The sequence below is a fragment of the Sciurus carolinensis genome, chromosome 7 (genome assembly GCF_902686445.1).
Source record: "Sciurus carolinensis chromosome 7, mSciCar1.2, whole genome shotgun sequence".
NCBI classification, from domain to species: Eukaryota; Metazoa; Chordata; class Mammalia; order Rodentia; family Sciuridae; genus Sciurus; species Sciurus carolinensis.
Window position 1 is genome coordinate 5,259,355 of NC_062219.1, and position 24,944 is coordinate 5,284,298.

Below are 24,944 nucleotides of genomic sequence, written 5' to 3' on the forward strand. Positions count from 1 at the left end.
ATGCCAAAGCACACCAATCAAATGCAATCAGCTTTCCCTTTCCCAATGTGATTAAGAACAAATGTGCAAAAATTAAAAGTCACTGTAAAAAAAAAAAAAAAAAAAAAAAAAGTGAGACAAAATGTTATATTTAGTTTATATATTTGATATATCTCGTTTTTAAGATTTCTTGAGACTAAAGGTGCATGCAGAAGCACAAGAAAACATTTGCATTAAAAGATGTTACAAAAAATTTGTAATTGGGAGTCCACAGAAACAGTTTTGGTATATTTTGGAAGTGTAACTTCAGTTTGAAATTAAAGAAATAATAATTTTCATTGTATTCAGTCATACAAATAACCGTTAGGTGATTATATTTATATCCTGCAGCATTAGTAGTTAACTTCATTTAAAAAATACATAGTAAGATCCTAACTTTATGACATTAATGATATGCTCACATTCTTATGAATAAATTAAAGTCAACTACTTGTAAAATAATTAATTTCTAAACTCACTGAGTTGCCTACATGTTAGAAAGTTGGAAAGGACTTTAAAATTTATTTCTTAAAACCATTAGTAATTGAAAAATACTATGCTTACATGATACATGTAACCATGAGACAACCTCAAAATATAAATTTCATATTCATTTTAAACATAAAAAAGCAAACCTCATGGCTTTTAAAATCATGCACAGATTTCTAAGAAGAAAAATTTAAGACTGGAAACACTTATCACCACCCACTGATCTCTGTGAACTCACATATGAACTCAACAGGGAAAAACACCGGAGGGGGAACAGGCAAGCAAGGGAACAGGAAAGAACTCAACAGAAGGGTCATTCATCAAGTAGCACTTTAACTTCTAAAAAAGCTTTCAAGTCTATATTTTGCATAACTACAATGAAATAAAACAGGAGGCCCAGAAGCTGTACACAACAGGAAATTTCTTGAAACTCTTGAATTTAGATATCAAAATGTCATCAGAAAAATAAAAAATAATCTACAAACCTAAAGCTTTGATATACTGGTATACAATGAAATCAAGAGAGGGTAGTGATTCATGAAAGCATTAAAAATAGGACTGTTGGTCTCCTGTTCAATGATACAATTACTTCAACTCTTCAGTTTAACTGCTCATGTGTTATGCTGTCAAAAAAAGTTTGTAGACAAAACAGGAGAGACGGTTACAACCCTAGGCCTCAGTCTCATCCTTACGTGATTTAATGTTGGCATCTCTGTAGGTGCCATTCAGAATTGCGAGCTCCATCAGCTGCATCTTCTTCAGGCTGTCTTCTCCTTCTGCCTGTGTGTGGAAGAACATGAGAAGTAAGCATTTAGAACTGTTCACAAACACCACAGCTAGATCTACATACAAGCCTTAAATCAAATACACATGTACAGTGACCTATTTCAATCAGGAGGAAAAAACAAACAAAAACCTGGGAACCCTAAGTTTCTGACATCCTAAAACCTATTTCCTCAGGGATGGCATGTGGCTACACAAGTCATTTTCAATGGCCACTGGCTTCCTTGAAATGGAAATGAATAAAAATGTTAGCTAAAATTAAATATAAAATGTTTTCTTTAGGATGTATTATTTTGATGCATATTCCAAAACGCAGATACATTCATTAAAAGAAACACATATCCCCAGCTCTACAAAAGAAAACACTGTCTGGAGTCACCACATGACTTACTCTCCCAACCAGGAAACATTTCAAAGCTGAAAAGGATGCTAATAACTACACTACACTACAAAGGCAGACACAAAGTAGGATCATCTCTGATTATCAAAACATTTGGCGAGTCTATTTCACCTTGGATTCTCCCTACTCTTCCATACTCAATCTACATACCCAAATTATACTCAGGGGTCAGGCAAAAACCCCCAAACACAACTTTCAATGTTTCTCAACAATCTCATGTCTCTTACCCTTTCACAGTTCTTACTATCTAAAAATACAAAGTTTAAGCTATATATGATCTGGCCCCAAACTATCATCTCAAGTTAAACCTATTAATCTTTAATAATTTTAGACACATGCCCAATATATTAAAAGTCAAACCAAGTCACTCCTTCTTGTCACTCATTTGTGCATATTCCTTCATTGTAAATGCTTATTTTCATGTCATTCTACTCCTCCCTCTTTCCAAATCCTACCTATCCCACAAACTTCAATGGATGTTATCTTCTTGAGGGGTCACCCCTAGACGATACTGTTTCTGTCTTGAATCAGTCTGCTGAACACTGTCACTCCTAAATAGAGCCTATTTCTTATTTATTACTGGCTAATCCCATGGTCACGCTCTTTAATTACTGATGTGAGAAATCTTTATTTCCAAATCCCAAATGTCAAAGTCCAAGAGGATAAACTTTTTAGCTATAGCAAAAGAAGCAAGAGATGAAGGCCCATCTCTGAAGTTTGTCCCTAAAGACAATGGTAGGGATGAAACTAAGTGTCCTCCACTTTAATGTATTATCTCGCCCTCAGGATTTAATATTTAAAAAGTAAGTGACCCAATGACACATTTTTCTGACATAAGCTGTTTCTCTTAGATTAAAAAAAGGGGTAGAATGAGGACAAGGGCAAGCTTTTCAGGCCTCCTCCTTTTCTGTTACACAGATAATGATACTAAGATCCTGGGCATTAGTGAAGACAGGTATGCTATCATTTGTAGTAAACACAACTGCTGAGTGGGCTCTTAACAAACCACAGAGAATTAACATCAAGGCACTCCTAACTGGTAAAAAGTCTGCTTGCAGAAGAGTACTTCACAAGATAACACTTGTACATAAGGAATCACACTATTCCTTGACCCCATCAGTGTGCATCAAGATGAATGAAAACAAAATGAACAGGATTTCTTTGAAAGACAGAAATTACTGGTCAAAAATAAAAGGAAAGAATTTGAAATTCATTATAAAACATCTTAAACTTGTTCATGAAAAACTCCAGTATTAATATTAATTTATCAAGTTGGTTCAAATAAATCTATATATCATAATGGAAGAATACAAGCATTACATTTTTTTTCCAAGGGAGCAGGAGGTATACCTCCAGTCAGAGAGAGAAAGAAGAGGTACAAGTTTTAAAATGTGGGCCAAAAAGAAGGCAAATTTACCTCCATCAAAAACAAAAATGAAAGAAGAGTCTTCTGTGGAAAGACCAGGTACTTGAAAACATGTTTGAACTGAAATGCTTCTTTTGAATGACAAAATAACAACCCCTGAGATGGTAATGCAGCATCAACTACAGCAGAAAGTCAAAGAGAAAGCTGATGGAAGAAATACACAAGTGCAACACCAGTGTGTTGCATGTGTGTGTGTCTTCTGCAGCCTGCAGGGTGTTCACACAAAGCAAAGATCACTTCAAGAGAAGAATAAACCTCAGAGCAGCCAAACCTTCACTAAGAGGTGTTGCTACTATCTGCCATAATGTTGTCCCTGGCTGGCAATGACTTATGTTATGCTGGACCAGGGCTATTATGGCAGGCTATACTAATGCCTTCCCAGAAAAGCAATGGGTTAAGTTGGCAGAGCTGGAGTCATTTGAGGATGGGCTTCACCCTTGGACTTTACCACACCCACCACTCAGGGTACCACACTACTGGGTATCCACAAGCTCTGTGTGCCTCAGGAGACAATAAAGTTCATTAGAGAATTACTTTTATACAGAAGTGATGATTTCAACCTTTCTGTCTTGGCTTTGACAGAAACTTGGCATCTGTATCTGCCTGAACACAAGTGTGTGCTACCTCTTTTAAGTTTAAGTTCAGATAACTTGCTACTAAGTTTGACTATAGTCCAGCTCCAGAATTTCTACTAGCCAGATGTAAGACTTCTCTCAAAGAAAACAACTGATCAGATATGACATCCTGAGGCTGCACATCTCAACTCTGGACATTTCACACAGCATTTTATAGAACCCTGCCAGGGACCAGCACATCTAAAGATGCAATACTGACTTTTTCAATGAAACACTCTAGTGTAAGGTCATAAAATCGAATTTTACAAAGGTGAATTCAAGTGATTACCTGCACTTTCATAACTTTGCCCTATGTTTTGAAATCACTTAAAAATTGAGGTATAATTTATATGTGCAGTGAAATCCTGAGGTCCTAAGTGTACACTGGATCAGTTTTGATGAATGTACATCAAGAGATGGTAATTTCCATCAACCAAATCCTGTGTGCCATAAGTACCTATCACCCACCTGATTTCTCTCACACCACAATTCAGGTTGCCTATTCTAGACTTCAGAGAATGGAATCATATGTAATTTTCTGGTCCAGTTTCTTTCCTGAACACAGTTTTTGCTGCCGTACCAGCAGTTCATTTGTTTTCATGGCTAAGCAGCACTCTGTTTATCCTGTCTTCTGATCTAGACATTTGTCTATTTCTAGTTTTTGTATACCGTGATTGATGCCAGTATGGTAATTTTTGCACAAGTTTTTTTGAGGGAGGTAAAGGAGGGGGGTGAATCTAGTATTCATTTACCTAGGATAAATATCTAGCAATGGAATTACTAGGTCACAGGGTTGATGAAGTGCATGGGAAATACTACATGAAGATTATTAAAAACATGTAATAACACTTTTCTTTTCGTGACAGGGTCTCACTTATCTGCTTAGGGCCTTGCTAGGTTGCTGAGACTGTCCTTAAACTTGTGATCTTCCTGCTTCTCTCCCAAGTCTCTGTGATTACAGGCTCGCACCACCTTTACTTTTAAAATGTACCAGTTCAAAAACAACAAACACTTGCTAACACCTAAAACCTGAGGTATCTGAGGAGTGTCTTAAGAATTCATATTTTGCAGACTTGTAGAAAGATAATATTATGAAGATTTATATAAAACCCCCGGCAAGGCTGGGGAACAACACTCCTATAATCCCATCTGTACATTATTGATGGGGGAAGAGTAAAGGCAGTAGAAACATACTGTTTTGAACTTTGGGGTGTTTGCAATTATGAATGACAGATTTATGGATATGTGTGAATATATATATTTATATTTACGCACATTACAGTAATAGAAATAGTTCATGTTTAACACTACAGGAGAGTAACAGAGCCTTAACATTTTCAGGTGGAGCAATTTATATGCTGTTCTACTTTAAAACCAGATATCAGATCTTTATCATTTAAGTATTAATGCTTAATAATAAAGCTAAGGTACTGGTTCAATATTATTCCTGATAGATTAGGTGGTTTATCCTAAGTTACACCAAGGTCACACTGTAAAACTAGCTCCCAAAAGAGAATAACAAGATTCAAAATCCTAAGATTTAACCATAACATTATACCTTTTCCAATGCTCCAATGCCTCTACCTAGAAATATCTTCTGAATTCATCAAAGATCTCACATTAGAAAAGGAAATTATTTTTTAGTATTTTAAGATCTCTGAAGTATACATTAAAAAAATCTTACAATGTTATAGAGTTGAAATAACATTCTCAAATAATTAAAACTGTACCAACTAAAAAAATAATGATTTGAAAAACTGCTCAAAAAAAAGCCTGTTACTCTCCAGCTTACCATTCAAGGAAATGACCTTGTATGGGTAGCCTTGTTTGCAGTGTTTTTCATTAGTCAAAAGCCATAGCCCCTCACAGTAGACCTGGAGGTTTCTGGAGAAGCATCCTGTACAATCTCCCTTTCAACAACTCTAAGAGCACTCCTGCCAGAGTGCAGACTTCCCATGATACCTACATACAATAATGCTTCATGGATTTCACAAAGCCATACCGTTTATTTTGGGGGTGGGCCAATCACAGACATGCAGACTCATCTTTTCTACTTTTCGATCCTTATTTTTCTTTTATAAATTTGCATTAAGTAACAGAGGTTTTCCAAACACAAAAACACATGAAAAATTCACTTGGCAAATAAGAGCTGAATAAACATACTTGTAGAGAATCAAAGAGGGTCTACATTATCAAAATTTTAGTGCCAATCAACACATTCATTTGCCCTGCCAGCTAGAGAAAAGAACCCAACTGACTTAAATTTAAATAAAGGGTTTTAAAGACCAGAGTAATGTAACAGTCTGTCTTTAAAGGCTCATTTTGTTATTTAGTGAACAGACTGTTAAGAGGCCCCAGTATGATTAATGAGACTGGTCATGAGTTGAGACAGTGCAGGAAACAGAAGTTTGATGATCAGCAGGTTGCAGGAGTAAAGGAAAAGGAAAAATTAAAATGTTTAGGCCTTTGGTTTAAGCAATAAAGTGGATGATGGTTCCATTTAATGAGATGAAAAGGTAAGAGAATGATGCAGAATCAAAAGTTGTTTTGAAAGGTTAAGTCTGAAATACCTATTTTAAACTTTTAAGTGGAGGTCAGGCAGATATCTGAACATGAATCTGGGGTTGACTTGCTAACTTATCCTATAAAACTAGTAGACAAATTATGTTCTTAATTTTCAAAAATTTGCTCTGAAACCACGCAGTAGTACTGTTTCAAGTAACTCACCATATGCTTTCAAATGCTTGGTATAGGACTCAAAACTATTTCTTCTTTGCCAGTTAGTTTTCTGTGAGGCTTTCAACCAAGACACAGTGAGGATGATAAATAAAGCAAGTCTTAAGAGCTGGATGAGGAGAGAAGGGACACGCTCTCTCCGTGTGAAGCTCCTCCTAGCTCTGCCCCTGCCACAGGCAGTGGTCTCTAGCCTCCACACTTCCCTTCCGCCAGCACTCGAGAACAGGCTTCACTATGTGGCCCCTTGCACCCATGATCTACCAGCGCCAGCCAGCCAGCCAGCGTCCACTCCTCCTTGTGCCCGCAGGTTCCAGCAACAGTAGATTGGCTCCATGTCAGAGGTCTCTTCCAACTTGGCATTGCACTTTCTCCAAGTGTCTAAGAGCAATAACAGCTCCAACCTCTCCTATTTTCCCACTCTTCCTGGAGTTTCTAAATTCGTGTCAAAGACTGTTTTCCTAACTGACAGGGAAGGTAAGAGACCCTCCATCACCACCTCACGCAATCGGCATTTCACAGACTGGCATTTATGGCCATGCCAATGTCTTTCCTCTTTTGTCAACAACCTCGTTTTGTGACAAAAGTCTATGTGGACTTTTCTGTGTTGACCGTGCACAATCGGGATTCCCTTTAGATCATTTAGCTCTCTTTCTATGATCTTTTTATCTTTAGGTACTGAGACGACTGATGAGCACCTTACTATCACGTAGATACTGTGCTACATCCAACACAAAGGAGGCAGTTCACAGACCCACTTCCCAGCACTGTTAAAGACAGTCAGTGTGAAGATCCATGTCAGAGTTGCTTGGCCAGGTGGAGAGTCTTGTTCTCTCACCTGGCAACCAGTCTGTTTGTCGGTGCAAAGCATACCCATAGGCAGATGCAGGGTCAAAGTGTGAGACACAGTAAGAGAAAAACAAATCTCCCTTATCTTTCTGTATTTCCCTTATACTATCTAACATACTCTCAATTGCAATACCTGGCTTAGGAGCAAAAACATGCCACAGGTAAACCAAGATAAAACAAATTGTGAGGCACTTTTATTTAATCAGAAAAGTTTTAAAACACTCAAAACTCACACAGGTACACACTGCTTCCTTCATTTAAACTATATAAAACTAACAGTTTTATCTCAGGGTAGTATGTTCTGCCTTTCTTCAACAAGATATAAATAGGTTCATTTAAAAGAGACCTATTTATTTAAAAAACAGTAATGATCTCAGCAAGGAAAAGTCATGTCCCAATAATAAGCATTTATTTTGTCCAATGCTATATGTACAGTGTGATATAAATTGTGATTTTGCTTTTTTACTGTACACAATATGGATGACAAAATTCTGAAAGTTGATCAACAATTCAGGCTACATAGTAACATTAAAGAGTCAAGTAGTTTGTAGACAGACCTCTAGAGTTGAATGTATATTAGGTAGCTATTATTAGGTAGTATGGTTTGGCTACAAAGGTAAGACATATAATGCAAATTAGGAGTTCAAGAGTCTTGTTCTATAGTAGATAACAAAAACAGAAATCACAAAATATTGTTTTTATAAACCACAAAATAATGATCGTATGAGTGGTAGAGTAGAGGCAAAAATAAGAAATGCTACATGCAGTGGTGGAGAGGGCTGTGAGGTGGTTAGACCCTTTTGTAAGGAATACCTGATGAAAGGATCTGGAAGAGTCCTGGCCTGCACATTCCCAGAGCTGTCCCTGTCTCCTGGCTCCTAGTAGCCAGTGATAGGCACTGCACACCAGTGGGGCAAACATGAGCTGAGTGACGGTGGGCAGGGCCAAGGTAGGGATGCTGCTTCTGACAGCACTCCTACCCATGCAGATTTATTCAAATCAACAGCTGCTGCGACACTTGCTTTCTTCTTACTTGGTACTGAGGATTGAACCCAGGGTTGCTTTACCACTGAGTTAAGTCCCCAGTCCTTTAGTCAAGACTCACTCTTCCACATCTCTACTGTTAGAGACTCAGGTCAAGAAAAGTCTCTATTTCCCCATCTTCTAAACACAACCCAAATGGCAATTAGATGTCTGACATGTCCAGGAAGAAGCAGGTCTGCATCAAATCTACCAATTCCACACCTTATTTTCTTGCACAGAAAACATTAGAATTCCACATTTGATTTGAAATATGTGTGAAGGGTTTCACAGATGATGAATGATAATATTAAATCTGCTAGAGTTTCATGAGTAAGATAAAGAGACATCCAAAACTGGGACATGTTTCCTTGAATGCAGCATAAGAAATATAGACACTTAAAACTCTAACTTGAAAACAAAACCAGATTTTTATCGAGAGATAAAGGATAGAATGTGGAATGGAAATTAAGTTTACATTTAGTTCACTAAATCTGTAAGGCCATAGAACACGCAATATAAAAAATTTCCATGGTCCTATTTATACATACTTCCAGGTGTTACTGCGCATCATCAGTGTATTGTTTCAGTAGTACTAATTTAATGACGATGTACTCTAGTTTCACACTGCTAAGCTAGAACTAAACTTTTCTCTACTGTGGTTTTTGACATTGCGTTTGAACTTTTATGTAGTAATTGACATGTGCCTGGGCAACCAGGGATTGGAATCCACCCCAAATTCAGGCATCATGAGTAAATCTTGCTTATTCCTACAAAGTCAAACAGTAGGCATCTCCCATTCATTTTGCTAAACTGGTTTCAAAGGGTAGAACTAATTTCAAAATGCTGCTTTTTATTTCTGCATATGTCACATCTGTTGATAAGGTAAAATTACAAATCTTGAAATTTGGATTCAAAACTATGAATCATGCATTCAGGAAGCGAAGACTGGAAGATAACTTGCATTAAATTCACAAAAACGTCTATATTTTTTCTATAGAAAGTTAAAAAAATATGGATCAGACTAGATACAATTAGAACACACTTTTCAGTCAATATTTTTAGGTAGTTAGAACCTGGTCCTAACCCTAAAGGTGGGTGTGAATCTTGGTAAGTCTTTTATAACTGCCTGTGTACACAGAAATCTTAAAAAAAAAAAAAAAAAAGACATTCCCTGAAATCTTTTGTTTGCATGGTCACACACTGATGCTTACATTGTCCAGTATCTCATATGGCCAAAGCAGTCCTGATAATCAAAGTCATCAAAGTCATTTGCCCTCATCGTTAGATACCCACATGGGAACAACCACATCAAACAGATTTGAAGCAACTGTGTGTGAATGAACAATCTGTTGCTTCATACCTGAATGCTGTACATCCTTTTGGACTGTGCATTTGTGCTTTTATTCATAGTAGCTTCTCATGCTATGGAAATGACAGGCATTGAATATAAACTAAATAAGTAGCTGAAAGGGAAAAAAATCTGAAAATAAAATTATATTAAACTGATATATTCTATATGAACACTGGGGTCTACAGCAAAGAAAATAATTTTTTAAACCAAATAATCATGACGTACCAAGGCCAATCACTTGGTACTTAACTAGATGTACACAATAATATATATCCCTTACTTATACTCATAATTTATCATCTAGTGAAGGGAGAAAGGTAGAGCAAATTCACTGATGAGGACCTGGGACTATGATAGGAAGTTTGCAGAGAGCAGAACACATGAAAAGGACCACAAGTAGCCTTAAGAGGATAACTATGAACTCCTTTTCTCGAAGGTGTACATAAGTAAACATGCAAAGACTGCTGCATTCAATTTCAGGGACTAACTGTGAGTACTATAGTTCCCCATGGAGATCTGTTATAAAACTGTGAATTCACCCCAACTGCTCTTGCAGAACTTCAGAGTAACAATACTGCATCATGTCCTCCTCTTACAGGGTCTATTCCAAGTAACCCATCTTCCCTAGGAGATACTCATGAGATCTCTGGGCCATCACATACAATTTTGAGGATCAAGAAGAAGATGAGAAGACAGCTGTCTGGCACTTGCCGCAGTCTGAAGTCACACTACTAGCTTCACTTACTTCCAAACTGCTTTACAGTCACTGTGGTGACATCTGAGGTAATTAGGGTTGCTTCCAATCTTAACATTGTTATTGGTTGTTTCACAAGATATTTAAAAGGCATGGCTTCAATATAAATATGCGAAACACTAAACCTCCAAGGTCAAGTCAAAGAACACAGGATGAAAAGTTGATGTTTCCTCGTGTAATCCAATGACATCTGACCTCTATGACAGGTAGCATTCAATGACAGTAAAGTTAGACAAAACTAAGTCTTTTGCACTGCTAATTCTTGTTCTAAACTGCTGAGAATTTTGGGCAGAAAAAAAAATTAAATTCATTAAACATTCTTTCTTACTGCTCTAGGATTTAAATAAAAGTCTATTTTAAGTTGTTTATGCTTTATAAAGAATTCTGCCTTTCTTGTTTCATTTAATTTTTTTAACAATTTATAAAGTATATGACAGTTCTTCCATTGACTATACTTCAGAGTAAAATTAAACAAAAGAATGTGCACTATGTTAATAAATCACTTAAATACTTATTTTGCTTAGCTAGCCAACAAAAGCTATGAAGCAAGGTTGGTCTAGTTATATTTCAAGATCAAGTAACAATAAACTTGGAATGTAAACAACACATTCCTTTAGGGAAGAAAAAAAATTTTACTTCTGAACTAAATTGCCAATGTTCCCCCTAAGTGAGAAGCAATATATAGCAATTTAAATAATTAATTTCAATGATTAATTTCAATGTAGGCATAAAATAATAGTGAAATCAGGAATTGATTGCTAGGAAAAAATGTCGATTTTAAAATTAAAACTTAAAGAAATTCCTAAACGCCTGTTTTCACCATTTAGAGAGAAGCAGCTTGTGTAAGACGTTCCTGTACTTAAAGAACTCTGAACTCCATCTTTTACCAGGCTCCTGAAGCAAGCTGATTATGCAGGATCATTCTGGGTTGGGGCCATGATTTTATTCATGTGGCTCCTATGTTTAACTTGTATTTTAAGGTTTTATGAATATTAATAATTGCAACATTTGTTAATGTGACAACAAGTCTATGAATTTAAAATGACATACAATAATCAGTGGAAACAAAAATTGGAAAGCAGCAAGAAAATGATGTTGGAAAGTCCTTTAAGAATCCAAGAATTTTTATATTAAAGAGGTGATGAAACTTTTAAGCAATGGGTGACAACTGTATGACCTCAAGGTTTGGATGAGTGTTTGAGGCATATAAAAGGTCCACATGAGGACTGAGAAACGGGCAGGTACACAAGGAATTCCCTGGGGTACCAGGTGATATCAAGGGAGTTACCTACCTCAGACTGTTTTCTGCATATAGAAAACTACTTTATTTTGGAAAAATGTATCAATGATATGCCATCCTCAGGGGAAGAAAACAGTGATAGTGACAAATTCTTAAGTCGTGAAAGGAGGGTAATTCTGTTTAGGAGAATATATCCAGGGACTGAAAGAAGAAAACCCTTAATCTGGATTTACAACTGGACTTAAGTATTGTCATTCCAAATCCAGGAGCTTCCATATTTCAGTTTTAAATTTTATTCATAATCTACCACCACAGGAATATTTAACATTTTTAGTCCTATCTAGATTTTTATTATAAAGGGAATTTCCTTTAAATGGTTACATAGATTCATATGCATATTTTTATGAAATAAGCCACCAAAACTTTTCATATAAATGTAAAAAATTATTGCATTTGTCACAGATTGTTTTTACTAAAATGCTATTTTGTAGGATACGCTTTCACTGACAGATAAAAAGTCTTCTCTCCTGGGAACTCATCAGGAAAGAGGGGATAAAGAACAAAATAATTAAATAATTTAGTAAATGAAACAAACTGATGATAGGGGCTTCCTTGGAACACACTGCCAGAGAACCAAGCCCGACCTTGGGCTGGTGGTGACCAGGGCATGAAAGGCTCTGAGATTACCAATATACAGTCTGAGACCCAAAGGAGAGCTGAGGGAAGGACAGAGAAAAAGGTGACCCTGGGAAGAGACCAGGATCAAAAATCCAGAATCTGGAAGGCAAGATAAGGAGGCTAGAAGGTAGAAATCATTCAAAGACAGGCTCCAGGTCAGGGGAGCAAGTGTTGTAACTTGAAGACAGTCAGGATTAGGTTTGTATTTTAGAAGCACCACTTTGGCTCCACAATAAAGAATGTCAATAAAGGTTACAATGAAAGGCAGGCAGTTAGAGGTTCCTAATCCAAACAAGACAGAATATCAGCCTGAGCCAGGATAATTACAATGCCACAGTGGAGAGATTGGCTAAGAGATGGCTGGAGTGGAAAAGTCAACTTTATCTTGGGGTGATGGTAAAATATTCTAAATGTTCATGGAACTTCAAGTCTAAACCATAGTTGAATGGATTCCCTACTGCTTAACATTTACCTTTGGCTTTTATTTAAAAAAAAAAAAAAATACTGCTACAAATTACTCATTTGGTTTGGGATTATTTCAGTGGAATAAATACCAAGAAAAGGAAATGCATTCTTCCCCTCTCTCCCTTCCTTTTTATTCTAAAAATTCACAGTCAACTGTATCCTGAAAATGTTTTCCAAGGCATAGGACTACACGGAGGTACAGAATTCATTTTATGGCCCTTCAATTACCGTGGTGTTGGAACTCAGAAGATGATATCCCATCATCCAACTCTGGCACACTGAATGCTTTGAACAAAAGAGAAGCAAGGTCTCTGTGGACCTTCTTCCCAGCCTCCATCTCTCGCCCTATTTTTCCCTCCCCAAATGCAGGAAGGTGCTCTTTCTCTTATTTTCTTCCTACTTACCTAAAGGTCGAATTCCCCAAAGGAGAAAGGCTAGAGTTGACACCATCCTCAGAACGCTGTCCTAAACTACTAGTCTGTTACTTAGGCCCATTCATCTCTCCTAAAAATCTTTTACTGTTTCTCTAAAATTCCCTTCAGTTTCCACTCCCCTTGCCCCGATGAAAAAGGTATTTAAGGTTCAGTCCTCTGTGCTTCTTTGAGTTTTACACTTTCTGCCAACTCCCCTGTGCCTGCATATTAATGAGTCTGTATTTTCTCCTGTTACCTGTCCAGCATCAGTTTGTTTTATAGATTCAAATTTTTGACCTCTACAGGTAGAAACAAATTCCTGTGGCATTACAGTGGAGTTTCTTTTTTCCTTTTTCAATCTCAATAAACAAACTACTGGTAACTGAAAGGAAAAAATACCATGCTTCCTTGAATGAGGATAAATCAGGGCTTTTACTCAGACATTTTCAATAAGGTTTTCTAGTTTTCCCCCTTTTATAATAAATGGGTAAATACGAGTAAAGTGTTTTCTTGAATTCTGTGAGATAACCCAGCAAATTAATCAGAAATGAGGATGGGACTGTGGAAAATCTTATTGACAGATGGCTGGTCTGAGGTGTAGGCAACACCTTTCTACTTGTGACTATACTCTAAAGGGAGGGATGTCTATGAACTGAGTCCTCAACCTGTAAGATCTGAGGCTATATCTCTAGGAGGATGGTGTCAGAACAGAACTGAATCAGAGGACACCTGGTTGGGGTCCCCTGGGAAATCTGTTATCCAGAATGAACTGAAATCTACAGGTTTTGGTGACCAGAGATCACAAAAGTATTCTGTGTTGTGAGAATACAGAGGAGAAACTGAGTTTGGTCTTTTCCCTACACCTTCACGTGTCCAGAGAAAACACTGCTATTTATTTAACAGTTGAAATCAATGAATTAGAGAGTTACATTCCCACTGGCTAACCCCTATTGGTTAAAATGCCATCAGAGTTCCAAGGTAAGCAACTTTTTGTTGGGATGGCTTGTGCTTTGAATAGCTGGTGTGAGCATTTAAGAACCAATTTGTTAGTGGTGAAAAGAAAGGAAACTGCTTTGGTTCCACAGTTAGAAGTAATTCAATTCTTTTATAACCTGGTTTTATAGTATTGTATTTATAATTTTTCCCCAAAAATTTGACTATTGAAATTTCTGTAGAAAAAAGTAACTCTGATATTATGAGTTTGAAACTCTCCTAATTTCCATGAAAACCTTCTGTAATTAAAGTTTTGACTACATCATAACAGGAGCACACCTCTTCATTTATTGCAGAACAGAGCACACAGTTTAACTCTGAAAAGTGAACCAAGTTTCCTGGTATATACAACACAAACTATACCTACTGAAGTCTTGTAAATACAAGTTCCTCAATACAGGTTGTTTCTGAAGTAAATTATTTTTCGCAGCCATTTAGTGCTTCTTTTAATCTCCACAGATGTGGTGTGATTCCACATAAGTTAAATTCAGTAATCAGGTATTTAAACTGTGCACATTATCATCCTTCCAGGATAATTCATAAAAATTAGTGTCACAAAGTTATTAGCACCTTCACGAATTTGCTACCTTCTTCAGACAAAGAAGTTTATTAGATTTAAGCTGCTGTTTCAGTTTAAAAGCATAACTAAAAACAATTCAATAGATAGTTTGATTTAAAGATTAATTCTTCTCCACAAAGGTATCACAATAAACAAAATAAACCTACTTATATTAATTTGGCAGTATGGCTTTAAAGCTAATTCCCATAAAGGAGTCTTACTAGTAATAAGCAGGATAATCTAAGAGTTGCTTGTGAATATAAAACTTCAAAATTCAGTTATCAAAACTACTGAAGAAAAATCAAGCTACCAAATAAGTGAATCTGAAGTGATCTTAATATTAAAATGTCCATCTGAATCACTAACATACTTCATAAATGTTATGTTTACTATCTGAATTATTTTAATAAAAATACCGTAACACTAAGATATCTGAAAAGTTACCAAACACATTAAGTACAGGACATCTGGTTTTCTTCACATTTCTGCCAATTCAGTATCAAACACATTAATACAAAATGAATAGATTACAAATATTTTGCCTATATATAAAGAACATGATGCTACTTACCGACCATCAGAAGGGCATGCAAACAAATTAAAGGGATGCATGAAAATAATTGAACTAAAGACGATACAATGAAAAATCACTCACCTATTTTTCTAAGTATAATAATCGTAAAATTTCTATACGTACTTTAATTTTAGAGTGTCTACAAAGAACCCCACACATTTAATTGGGTGACATATATTTAGTAAAAAACAAAACAAAAAAACCTAAAACGTAATATCCTCGCAAGTGAACAGTTTAGTTAATTATGGGGTAGATATAAATGTTAATATTTAAGATTAACAAGGTTCAAGCAATTATAAAATACTGTACAAAAAAATTCAACATGAAAACTGATACATGAAATGCAAAGTCAAAAACAGGACTCCCCGTATAACATACAAAACTACCTATTAGAGGGGAATGAACACACTGCTCTATCTTTCTATGCCCCAGTCCTCTATTTGTAACACCTGAAGTTTAGAGTTAAAAGCTGTCTAAACTTGTGCCAATCTGAACAAACCCTTGAGAAGAGAAGAGCAGTTCTTCAGTGAATCCTTACAAGAATGAAGAAAAGGATGTTATTCAAAGTCTCTCAGTGAACATTGTTCACAGTTACCATGGACAAGACATGTCTCCGCCAAGGCACCTCAAAATACAAAACTCCAAGCATGGGGTAAAGCCCTCTGCTGGTTTTAAGAAGCCTGAACCACTGTCGGACAACAATATGGACAGGGCAGACAATAAGCAGAGCTCACGCAGTTGACTCAGTAATACATAAATTATGCACAGCATTTACTAACTTTGTTCTATGGACTGCTATCCAAAGAAATGGTACTTCTGATTATCTGTGAAGATTCTAGTTGGAAAAAATGATGTTATCCTAATGCAGAGCACAATTAAACAGGGGATGAGCATAAAAGTCAGAGAACAGGAGTGAATTTTATTTAGGTCTTCTTTGCAAGATAAAATCAATCGGCACATTCCGATTTCGGCAAGTGCTTTTCTCTCCATGTTTCCTAAAGCAGCACAAATTCACCAGCACCTCACCCACAGCACCAGTAGCCTGTGTCAGTCCAATTCCAAGGAATTATACACAAATTCAGAGAGCTCTGGTAAGCGCTTTTATGATGGTCTCTGGATTCTATACTTCTAAAGTTCTGGGATTTTACCTGTCACTGGAAAAGTTTTATCAACGGTTCAATAGGAATCTTAGAACTATAGGATTTAAATCAAATGACAAGAATGTATAATTAATAACAAAGTAAGCAGGAAAGAGTAATATTTAAACAAAAATGTGTTCATTATACTTAAAAATATTTATTTTACCCGTTCTTAAATCTATTAAACAACCATTCTCTCCTAATACACTTGAATCTTCTGGTCACTTTTGAAAGATCCATCTACATTTTCAGGCCACTAGGATTAGCAATAAGCAAATTGTTATTTTTCTTATGAAACTAAAACCTAGTGTCTTAATGCTAATACCCCCTTACCTTATTTAATTTGTGAGAGAATTTTAGAGTCTCAAAAGTTTAAATACTTAAGCTTCTCTAGTGTTTTTCTAGAGAACAAATATAAGCCATCAATGAAAGAACTACCAACAGCACAGCTGTCCCCAGGATGAGCATGGTATTCAAGCTCATGTGGTGCTCAGCACCTTAGACAGGAAAAGTTATTTCACTAAAATCCAATTCTTCTGAGACAAAGGGTCATTTCTTTCTGAAAGTATTTACATACAACATGAGACTCATTCAGTTTATGAACCTCAGCAGTTTGTTTTCCAAAACAACTTTATAAATTTATGTTCCACTATGTGAGAAAAATATGACAAGTGCAAAAACATACATGCACTGACTAAAGTAGAGTTAATGTTTATTAAAACAAAGCAGAGAATCATTACAATAGCATTATCTGCTGGCATATTTAATTTAGGAAGGGCAGTTTAGGTCTAGAGTTGCCACTCTTTTGCCTTCAGAGATCTGGAACAAAATGTCCCTCCGTCCTTATCGTACTGTTTAGTTAAAAACAAGACTTAATAAGCTGATTGCCTGCATGGGAGCAGGGATCAACTCATTCTCATTAAGAATTTAAGAAACCATCAGCCCTCTGTACAGCCCTACCTATAGGAGAGAAGCAAGGATTGGTTTCTTTCAAACCTGTAATTTATGAGTTTATTCAAACCCGCCAAATTGCTTTAAGTGAACGCCTCTCACATTGGAAAATTCCCATGGCAACTCATTTAGTTTGGCAGACAGGCAGACCCAAATTCAATCCTTTCATCCTGCAGCTAAACCATTACAATGGTAATTCTGCTCTGACACTCTGAAGAGACTGCTAATTACTGTACTCAGGGTCCCTAGACAGATTTCCCATTCAGATGAAAATGGCTATGCAAGGCACAAAGCCTCTAACACCTTTCTTTACAAGCTCTCCTACCACAGTTCCAACAGGAGCAAGTGCTCACAGCTGGATGTCTTTAAGTTATCCTTTAACATCTTGCCTTCCCTCCCAATAAAATCAAAAGGAGGCCAACAATACCATAAATTTCAATTGTTAGTTGGTCAACAACTAAATGTAGCACCAGCAGTTCATTAACAATTCACTTTAAAATCTTTTTAACTCCACTGTAAAATTACTTTTATCTGTGGAGTCAACTCTTTCAACTTTATTTTCAGGTTATTTAAACAGATAACTCTAAGGCAAACACATGCCATCAAACAAGAGAATCTTTGGGAAACAAAAAGAAAACTTTCAAATATGAATTTTGTGAATGATAGCTTTCTCTCCACTGTTTTCCTAAGTTTTAACGACACTAACAACTCTAGTATTTTTAAAAAGTAAATTAAAATTACTTTTGTTCTGATAATATTTTCAAACTTTCTATTATTTCCTGACATGCCTCGCAACAACTTTAAATTTCAAAATCCTTAGCTGGAAATCTGTTATAATCTATCATAGCAATAATTTGATTTTGTGTCACTGATCTCTTATGTAAATGACTTTTATAAAGAGATCCACTATACATAAAAATCGATTCATATTTAAATTCTCAAATACCTGGGGAAGATTCTACATACCATAAATTAATAGACCCCAGAGATAAACACTTTCTGAATTGTTTGGGATGGGTGGCATCTGGTATGTTAAAATCTGTCTAAAATTAGAGACAATGTAAACTTCTGTTGCCTGAAAATAATTTCTTTAAAAAAGGTTAGTGGTACTCAGTTTAGTGTTTCTAGTTAAAGTTTTCTCTTTCCAACAGAAATCTTTTGCCTCCATTTCAGTGGAAAGGAGGAAAACTGACAGAACAAGATTTAGGTATACATCCCTCATCTCCATGTTCTCATTCTTCATCTTCCCCCACTTTCACTGTTCTGATGAGATATGAATCCATATAAAGTCTTTAACACTTCCAACTAAATGGAGTAAGGACCCACTGAAAGAGGGATGGATCTGAGGCGCACTCCCACAATGTGTGTGTGTGGGGGGGGGCAGAGGATGCTTTTATACATGGTAATTTTTGTAATGTTAATAAATGATTTCATACTTCTTTCTCTACTATCAACTGTTAATAAAAGCCTGTATTGATGGGATCATAGACTAGCAAAGAGGGTACATCCACAGGCCGGAGTCAAACCTTCTGTGGTCAGTAATTTAACTTGCAGCCAACATGGTCAATGCTGCAGCTGAGGTGACCTATCTACACTGCATATTTACAAACCAAACCAAAAGGGAAGAGGAGGCACTTGTCTTGCACTTCCACACAATTAAAATAATAATAATTATTATCTTTGCAAAGGCACTCTAGGGCAATTAAGTCACACTGCTTGGTAGTAACTATGTAGAAAATGTTCTGCATGAAAAAAAAAGTTTTTTTTTTCCCAGAAAAAATAAAGAGCTCAAAGTTATTAAAAGGGGAAAGTTGCTAGTATATGAAACAGAGTGAAATCTTTTAATAATGACACATCCTGTTCATATAGATTATATAAGTTATGTACCAAATTCATTTGCCCTTTCAGTACCATTAAGGAGAACACCCTAGTGTATCACCACAACAAATGAATGCAGAACTTTACATAACATTTTTACAACTGATGACTAAAAAAAATTGGATAAGGATAGGAGATTTGCAATCACCTTTGCCTAAATGACATTTGTACAGCACATGCCAAACTACTGTAGAATACAGATTCATATACATACTTGTAAGTGTGCGTGAAATGCTCACCAAAACAGAGCATACACTAAGCTATAAAAGTCATAATTAGGGCTAGGGGTCATAGCTTGGTGGTAGAAGACTTGCTTATAGCACATGTGAGACCCTGGTGGTTCAATTCCCAGCAGAAAGGAAGGAAAGAGGGAAATAAAGGAGGGAGGAAAAGAAAGAAAAGGGAAGGAAATAAGAGGGAGGAGAGGAGAGACAAGGAAAAAAAAAAAAAGAAAAAGAAGGAATCATAATTAAGAGAAAAAGACCAAAACCATACTGAATACATTCCCTAAAAGCATAACATAATTAAGTTAGGAAACAAAGGTCATCATCTACCATCTACTTTAATAAAGTCCCCAAATAAAAATTAAACCCAAATTAAATAGAAGGAATAAAAGCGGAAACAAATACAATAGAAAAGGAATTTTTAAAAAAAATCAACAAACTCAAAAGCTTATACTTAGAAATGATTGATAAAAGTTGAACAAGACAGGGCAAAACTATGATCCTATGGGACTATGAAAATAAAAAAGGAGTATTATAAACAAGAGAGGGGACCACCACAGATCCTCCAGAACTATGAAAACAGAAAGGAAGTATTATTAACTTCACAGTCATAATTTCTGGTAAGTGAGACGACAATACACAAAGAGAAAATATGAAGAGCTCTATAGTAAGGGAAACTGAACTTTTATTTAAAAACACAAATACGAGAAAATAAAAGGTAAGTCAAAGATGGAAAAAAGCATTTGACTGACAAAAGACTTGTACCTAAAATATTTATAATGCAGTGTTAAAAACTCAATAAAGAAGGCAAGTTAATAAAAAGATGTGAAGATTTAAACAACCATATAATAATTGCTCAATTGCCCTTATAGGTACACAAGCTTATCAAGGACAAGTTAATTAAAGCAGGTTTCATTATTACCTGAAAATGTATAATACTAATACTGCAAAAATAAAACAAAAACAACTCATGACAGAACTGGGAAATGAATAAATTTAATACGCAAGTTTCTCAGGAGGATTAAATACATGTTATAGTGATCCTTGAGAAGTACTACATAAAGGTACATCATTATTTCACAGCTGACAGAATTTTGTAGTTGCATTTGCAACATATTAGCTGAATGCTAAGACAAGACCATAAGAAGAACTTTTAGCCAAAAAGGCTAAATACCAGTGTATTTGGAAGGGTACACAGAAGGAGTGTGAGAATTGTGATCTGAGTATAAACAAGCAATAAAATATTCCTGAAAATTTTCTACTTATAATAAACCAATACAACATGTATGTCTAAAAGCCCACTCCAAGGGTTATGTGTATGCGTGTAAACAGTAATATAGTATGCTTAAAATATTATTTGTCTATTTACTGAATAATTTATGAAAGGAGCTATATTAAATTAGTAACTGCATCATATTTTAATTAAAAAAACAAAAATTTGTGGAAAAGCAGTTAAAATGATAAAAGCACTACTCTGCAACAGTGCCCATTAGCCAACAAAATGATCAAATTTCTGCCTTATTTACAAAAATTACTATATAAGCTACATTGTAAAAATGCATTAAAAATAATCATGAAAAGTGCAGATTTTCTACCCTTAACATTAACTTGGCTAGCAAACCATTTACATAAAACCAACTCACAAATGGCTAATAATTCAAAGTAACACTAATTTTCTTATAGGATGAACTTAAAATAAGGCTACCACTGCATTAACCCTTGATATTATTTCTTGCCATACCTTCATAGTTGTAAAAGTCTACCAGTTTGAAGATTTCCTCATAATCATTTCCCAAGAAATGATTTCTTCTGTTCATTTCATTCTACTGCATCCTAGTGCCTTTCCCAGGGCTGAGGTATAGCTCAGTAGTAGAATGCCTGCCTAGTACACAGGAAGCCCTGGGTTAGGTCCCCAGCACAAGCAAGCAAACCCACTCCTTCCATGTTATGGTTTGGATGTGAGGTGTCCCCCAAAAGCCCATGTGTGAGACAAAGCAAGGAGGTTCAGAAGAGAAATGATTGGGTTGTGAGAGTCTTAACCCAATCAATTAATTAATCCCCTGTGAGTGATTAACCGAGTAGTAACTGAAGTGGTAGGATGTGGCTGGAGAAGGTGGGAATTGGGGCTTGGCTTTTGGAATATACATTTGTATCTGGTAAGTGGAGACCTCTCTCTGCTTCTAGATCATCATGTGAGCTGCTTCCCTCTGCCACACTCTTCCACCATGATGTCTTGCGCCTCACCTTGAGCCCCGAGGAATGGAGTCAGTCACTTAGGGACTGAGACATCTGAAACTGTGAGCCCCCAAATAAACTTTTCCTCCTCTACAATTGTTCTGATTGGGTTCTTTAGTAACAGGAGCATAGAAACTGACTAAAACATTCCACTTACAAAATAATTTAGAAAAGAAAAATACAATACATGTGAAGTTTTATAGTTACACGAAGTCATCCAACAACCTAACTTCATTAACATTTCCTTCTCCAACTTTAAAAGTTTTCATATCTATCTATACATAAATGAGCCTCTCCCTTCACTACCTAGCAAAGAGCTTAAAACAATTCACTTCTCATATTACTTTCAGAGGAGCCAGCTTGAAGATTTTTTTTCTTTTTTTTTTGGGGGGGTAATGGGGATTGAACCCAAGTGCTTTATCACTGAGTCACACCCCCATTTCTTTATATTTTTTATTTTGAGAGAGGATCTTCCTAAATTGCTTAGGCTGGCCTCAAAACTTTCAATCCTCCAGAGTTGCTGGGATTCCAGGCATGCACTACCACGCCCAGTTAGTATTTGAATTTTACTGTAAATGAAATGGAAAGTCAGTCTTTTTTTAAAAAACATTTTTTTAGTTATAGATAGGCACAATACCTTTATTTTATTTATTTATTTTTATGTGGTGCTGGGAATTAAACCCAGTGCCTCACACGTGTGAGTCAAAAGTGCTCTACCACTGAGCTACAATCCCAGCCCTTAGTCTTTAATGTGATCTCAGTTTAAAAAAAAAAAAAAAAAAAAAAGGTAGGAAACTATGTATTCAATATTTGGAGGTTAGCATTTTCAACAAGTGGTTTTTGCAGAGGATGACCCAAGTCCCTAAAGAATAGCAAAATCAGGACACTGTTCCATAATCTTTTTCCATCAGTGAATATAACGTAAATTTTCTGAAAATATCACACTGTAATTACAAGAGTACATCAAAGGCCTTAGGAATCTGGAGGAGATAAAGTTCAGGTTTAAGAGACCGAGACTGAAAACACTAGATTGATAGCACTTATGATGAGGAGAATTTTTTACAATAGCTATTTGAAGACAACAGATACAGACTTGTCAAATAAAAACATTATATGAGACAAATAATTCTTGCATTGAAATTGCATGATTTATTTTGTGATTCAGGAAACGAGATTCAAGTTAAGTTTGTTATCAATGTCAAAAGGAACATCTCTGAAATAAAATGTTATTTTCCAGAGAAGTCCTCTAAATAAATTATTATATGCTTTTTGAAATGAATTATATGTAATCATCTCAGAACCCTTATTAACTCTGCAGAGGAATTAGATGCTGTTTCTGGGGGAGGGGGGGAATCACCAAATGCTCTAATACTGCCAAGCAATTTGTATGTTTGTTGGCAAAATAGAGGAAATCTATTTCACAAGGTTGTTTGAAAACTCAAATTTGAATAAAATGGAACTAGTTTACTGAACATTCAGTTACGAGTAGAATTATGCAAATAAATGGGGCCACATCAAATCTTCAACTAGAACATCACAAGGAGTGCATGTACAACCTTTATTCATTCCATTTAATTAAATAGCTTAGATCAAGCAGCTGACTCCTTTCCACTCCTCACTCCCACACCCTTCAAAGCCAGGACTAAATCTTTTAACAAAATGGACACAAACTATCCTTTCACATCTTCTCACATGGCAAGGTAAATAAACGTTCAGTCTAATTCTGGACTTTTGATGCAAATTCAATCTTTAAAGAGTAACAAACAAAACTCTATTTCCCATAAAATCAATATGAAACCAGGAATTGAGTATCTGTTCAAATGACAAAACTAAAAAATTTTGTTACAAAACCATCTACATCATCACACAACTCCTACTATAAAAACTGACCTAAAATTGGCTATAAGAACCAAGAGAATTATTTTAGCCATATTTTTGTAATTAGAGGCCTTTAAAAAAAAAAAAAAGAAAGAAAAGAAAGATATTAGAAAAGATAAGGTTTAGAAGCTTGATAATAACCAGGATTTGAGACTGCTGGGCAGCAGGTATTTTCATGTAATACTGACAAGACTGGATACTATGCAAGGCACAGAGGCCATATACCTGCAATTCTACCAACTAGGGAAGCTGAGACAGGAGGATTTCAAGTTTGAGGCTAGCTTCAGCAACTTAGTGAGACCATATCTTAAAAAATACAAGGGCTGGGGATGTAGCTCATTGGTAAAGTGCCCCTGGGTTCAGTTTCCAGTACCCCCTTACCCCCAGCCCCCACAGAAAAAGGCTATATTGGTATGCGTTTTCTGGAAGGTATCTCAGAAAGTTTAATAAGTAGTAAAATTTTAAATGCACTTACTGACCTAGTAATTCTACTAATTCTACGTATGTATATACACAAGTGCTGACAAAATTCAACAGTGCTTGTCAGATTTATGCAGATCCGCTTCACTAATGAGAATGGAAATGTCCATGGCTGGATACTGTGCTGTGGGTAACTGAGGTTGAGTGGAGGACAAGATCACGGATGGGGAAGCAGTAAAAGAACAGAGAAGTCAAGGTACTAGAAGCATCATTTACATAGATAATGAAATGAAAAGGAGGAAGGAAGGAAGGAGGAGGGAGGGAGGGAAGGAAAGAAAGAAAACAAGTTCTTTTTCTTCTTGTACCATCCTTTCTTGATCCCAGGTCAATGAAACTTTCAACTGTTCCAAAAGAAAACAAAAACTAAGGGTCAAGACACCAAGAAGCACTACCTGGCCACATCCAAGGGTTAATTAACTCCCTCTTCCCAGGAAAGAAACCATCTTCAGCAACATGACCACTCCTCCTTGAAGATGTCTACACTCCCAGGACTGGCTCCTGGTTTTCCTCCCATCTCAGGGGCTCCAACTCTGTGTCCTCCCTTGCTGGACCCTCCTTTTCCTGATCAGGCTCAGGAAGTGTCCCCGGCTCAGGCCTCAGACCCAGGCCTCAGACCTGACTTCTTTACTTTTTACCAACGGGTATGTATAATCACATCCAGTGTCATAGCTCTAAAGGGCTTTTGATGTGATGGCTCCAAATTTTCTATATTCTAGCTTCTTGTTCTGACCTAATTCCTGACTGTTATAAACAAACGTACTTCAACATCTAGGGTTTCAATGTTTACATATCTAAAT

The 24,944-nt window shown here is 36.1% G+C and overlaps 1 protein-coding gene across 8 annotated transcripts in view; it reads right to left on the minus strand.

Moving 5' to 3' along the window:
- The window catches only part of Qki (QKI, KH domain containing RNA binding), a 133,211-nt gene that overhangs the window by 11,700 nt on the left and 96,567 nt on the right, over positions 1–24,944 (minus strand). For all 8 annotated transcript variants that reach the window (XR_007109583.1, XM_047559439.1, XM_047559437.1 and 5 more), the window contains exon 5: positions 1,200–1,287. Coding sequence is in view for 7 of the 8 variants with exons in the window: in XM_047559439.1 (XP_047415395.1) it covers positions 1,200–1,287 (88 nt within the window). In the remaining variant the exon portion in view is untranslated. The remainder of the gene's footprint in view (positions 1–1,199; positions 1,288–24,944) is intronic.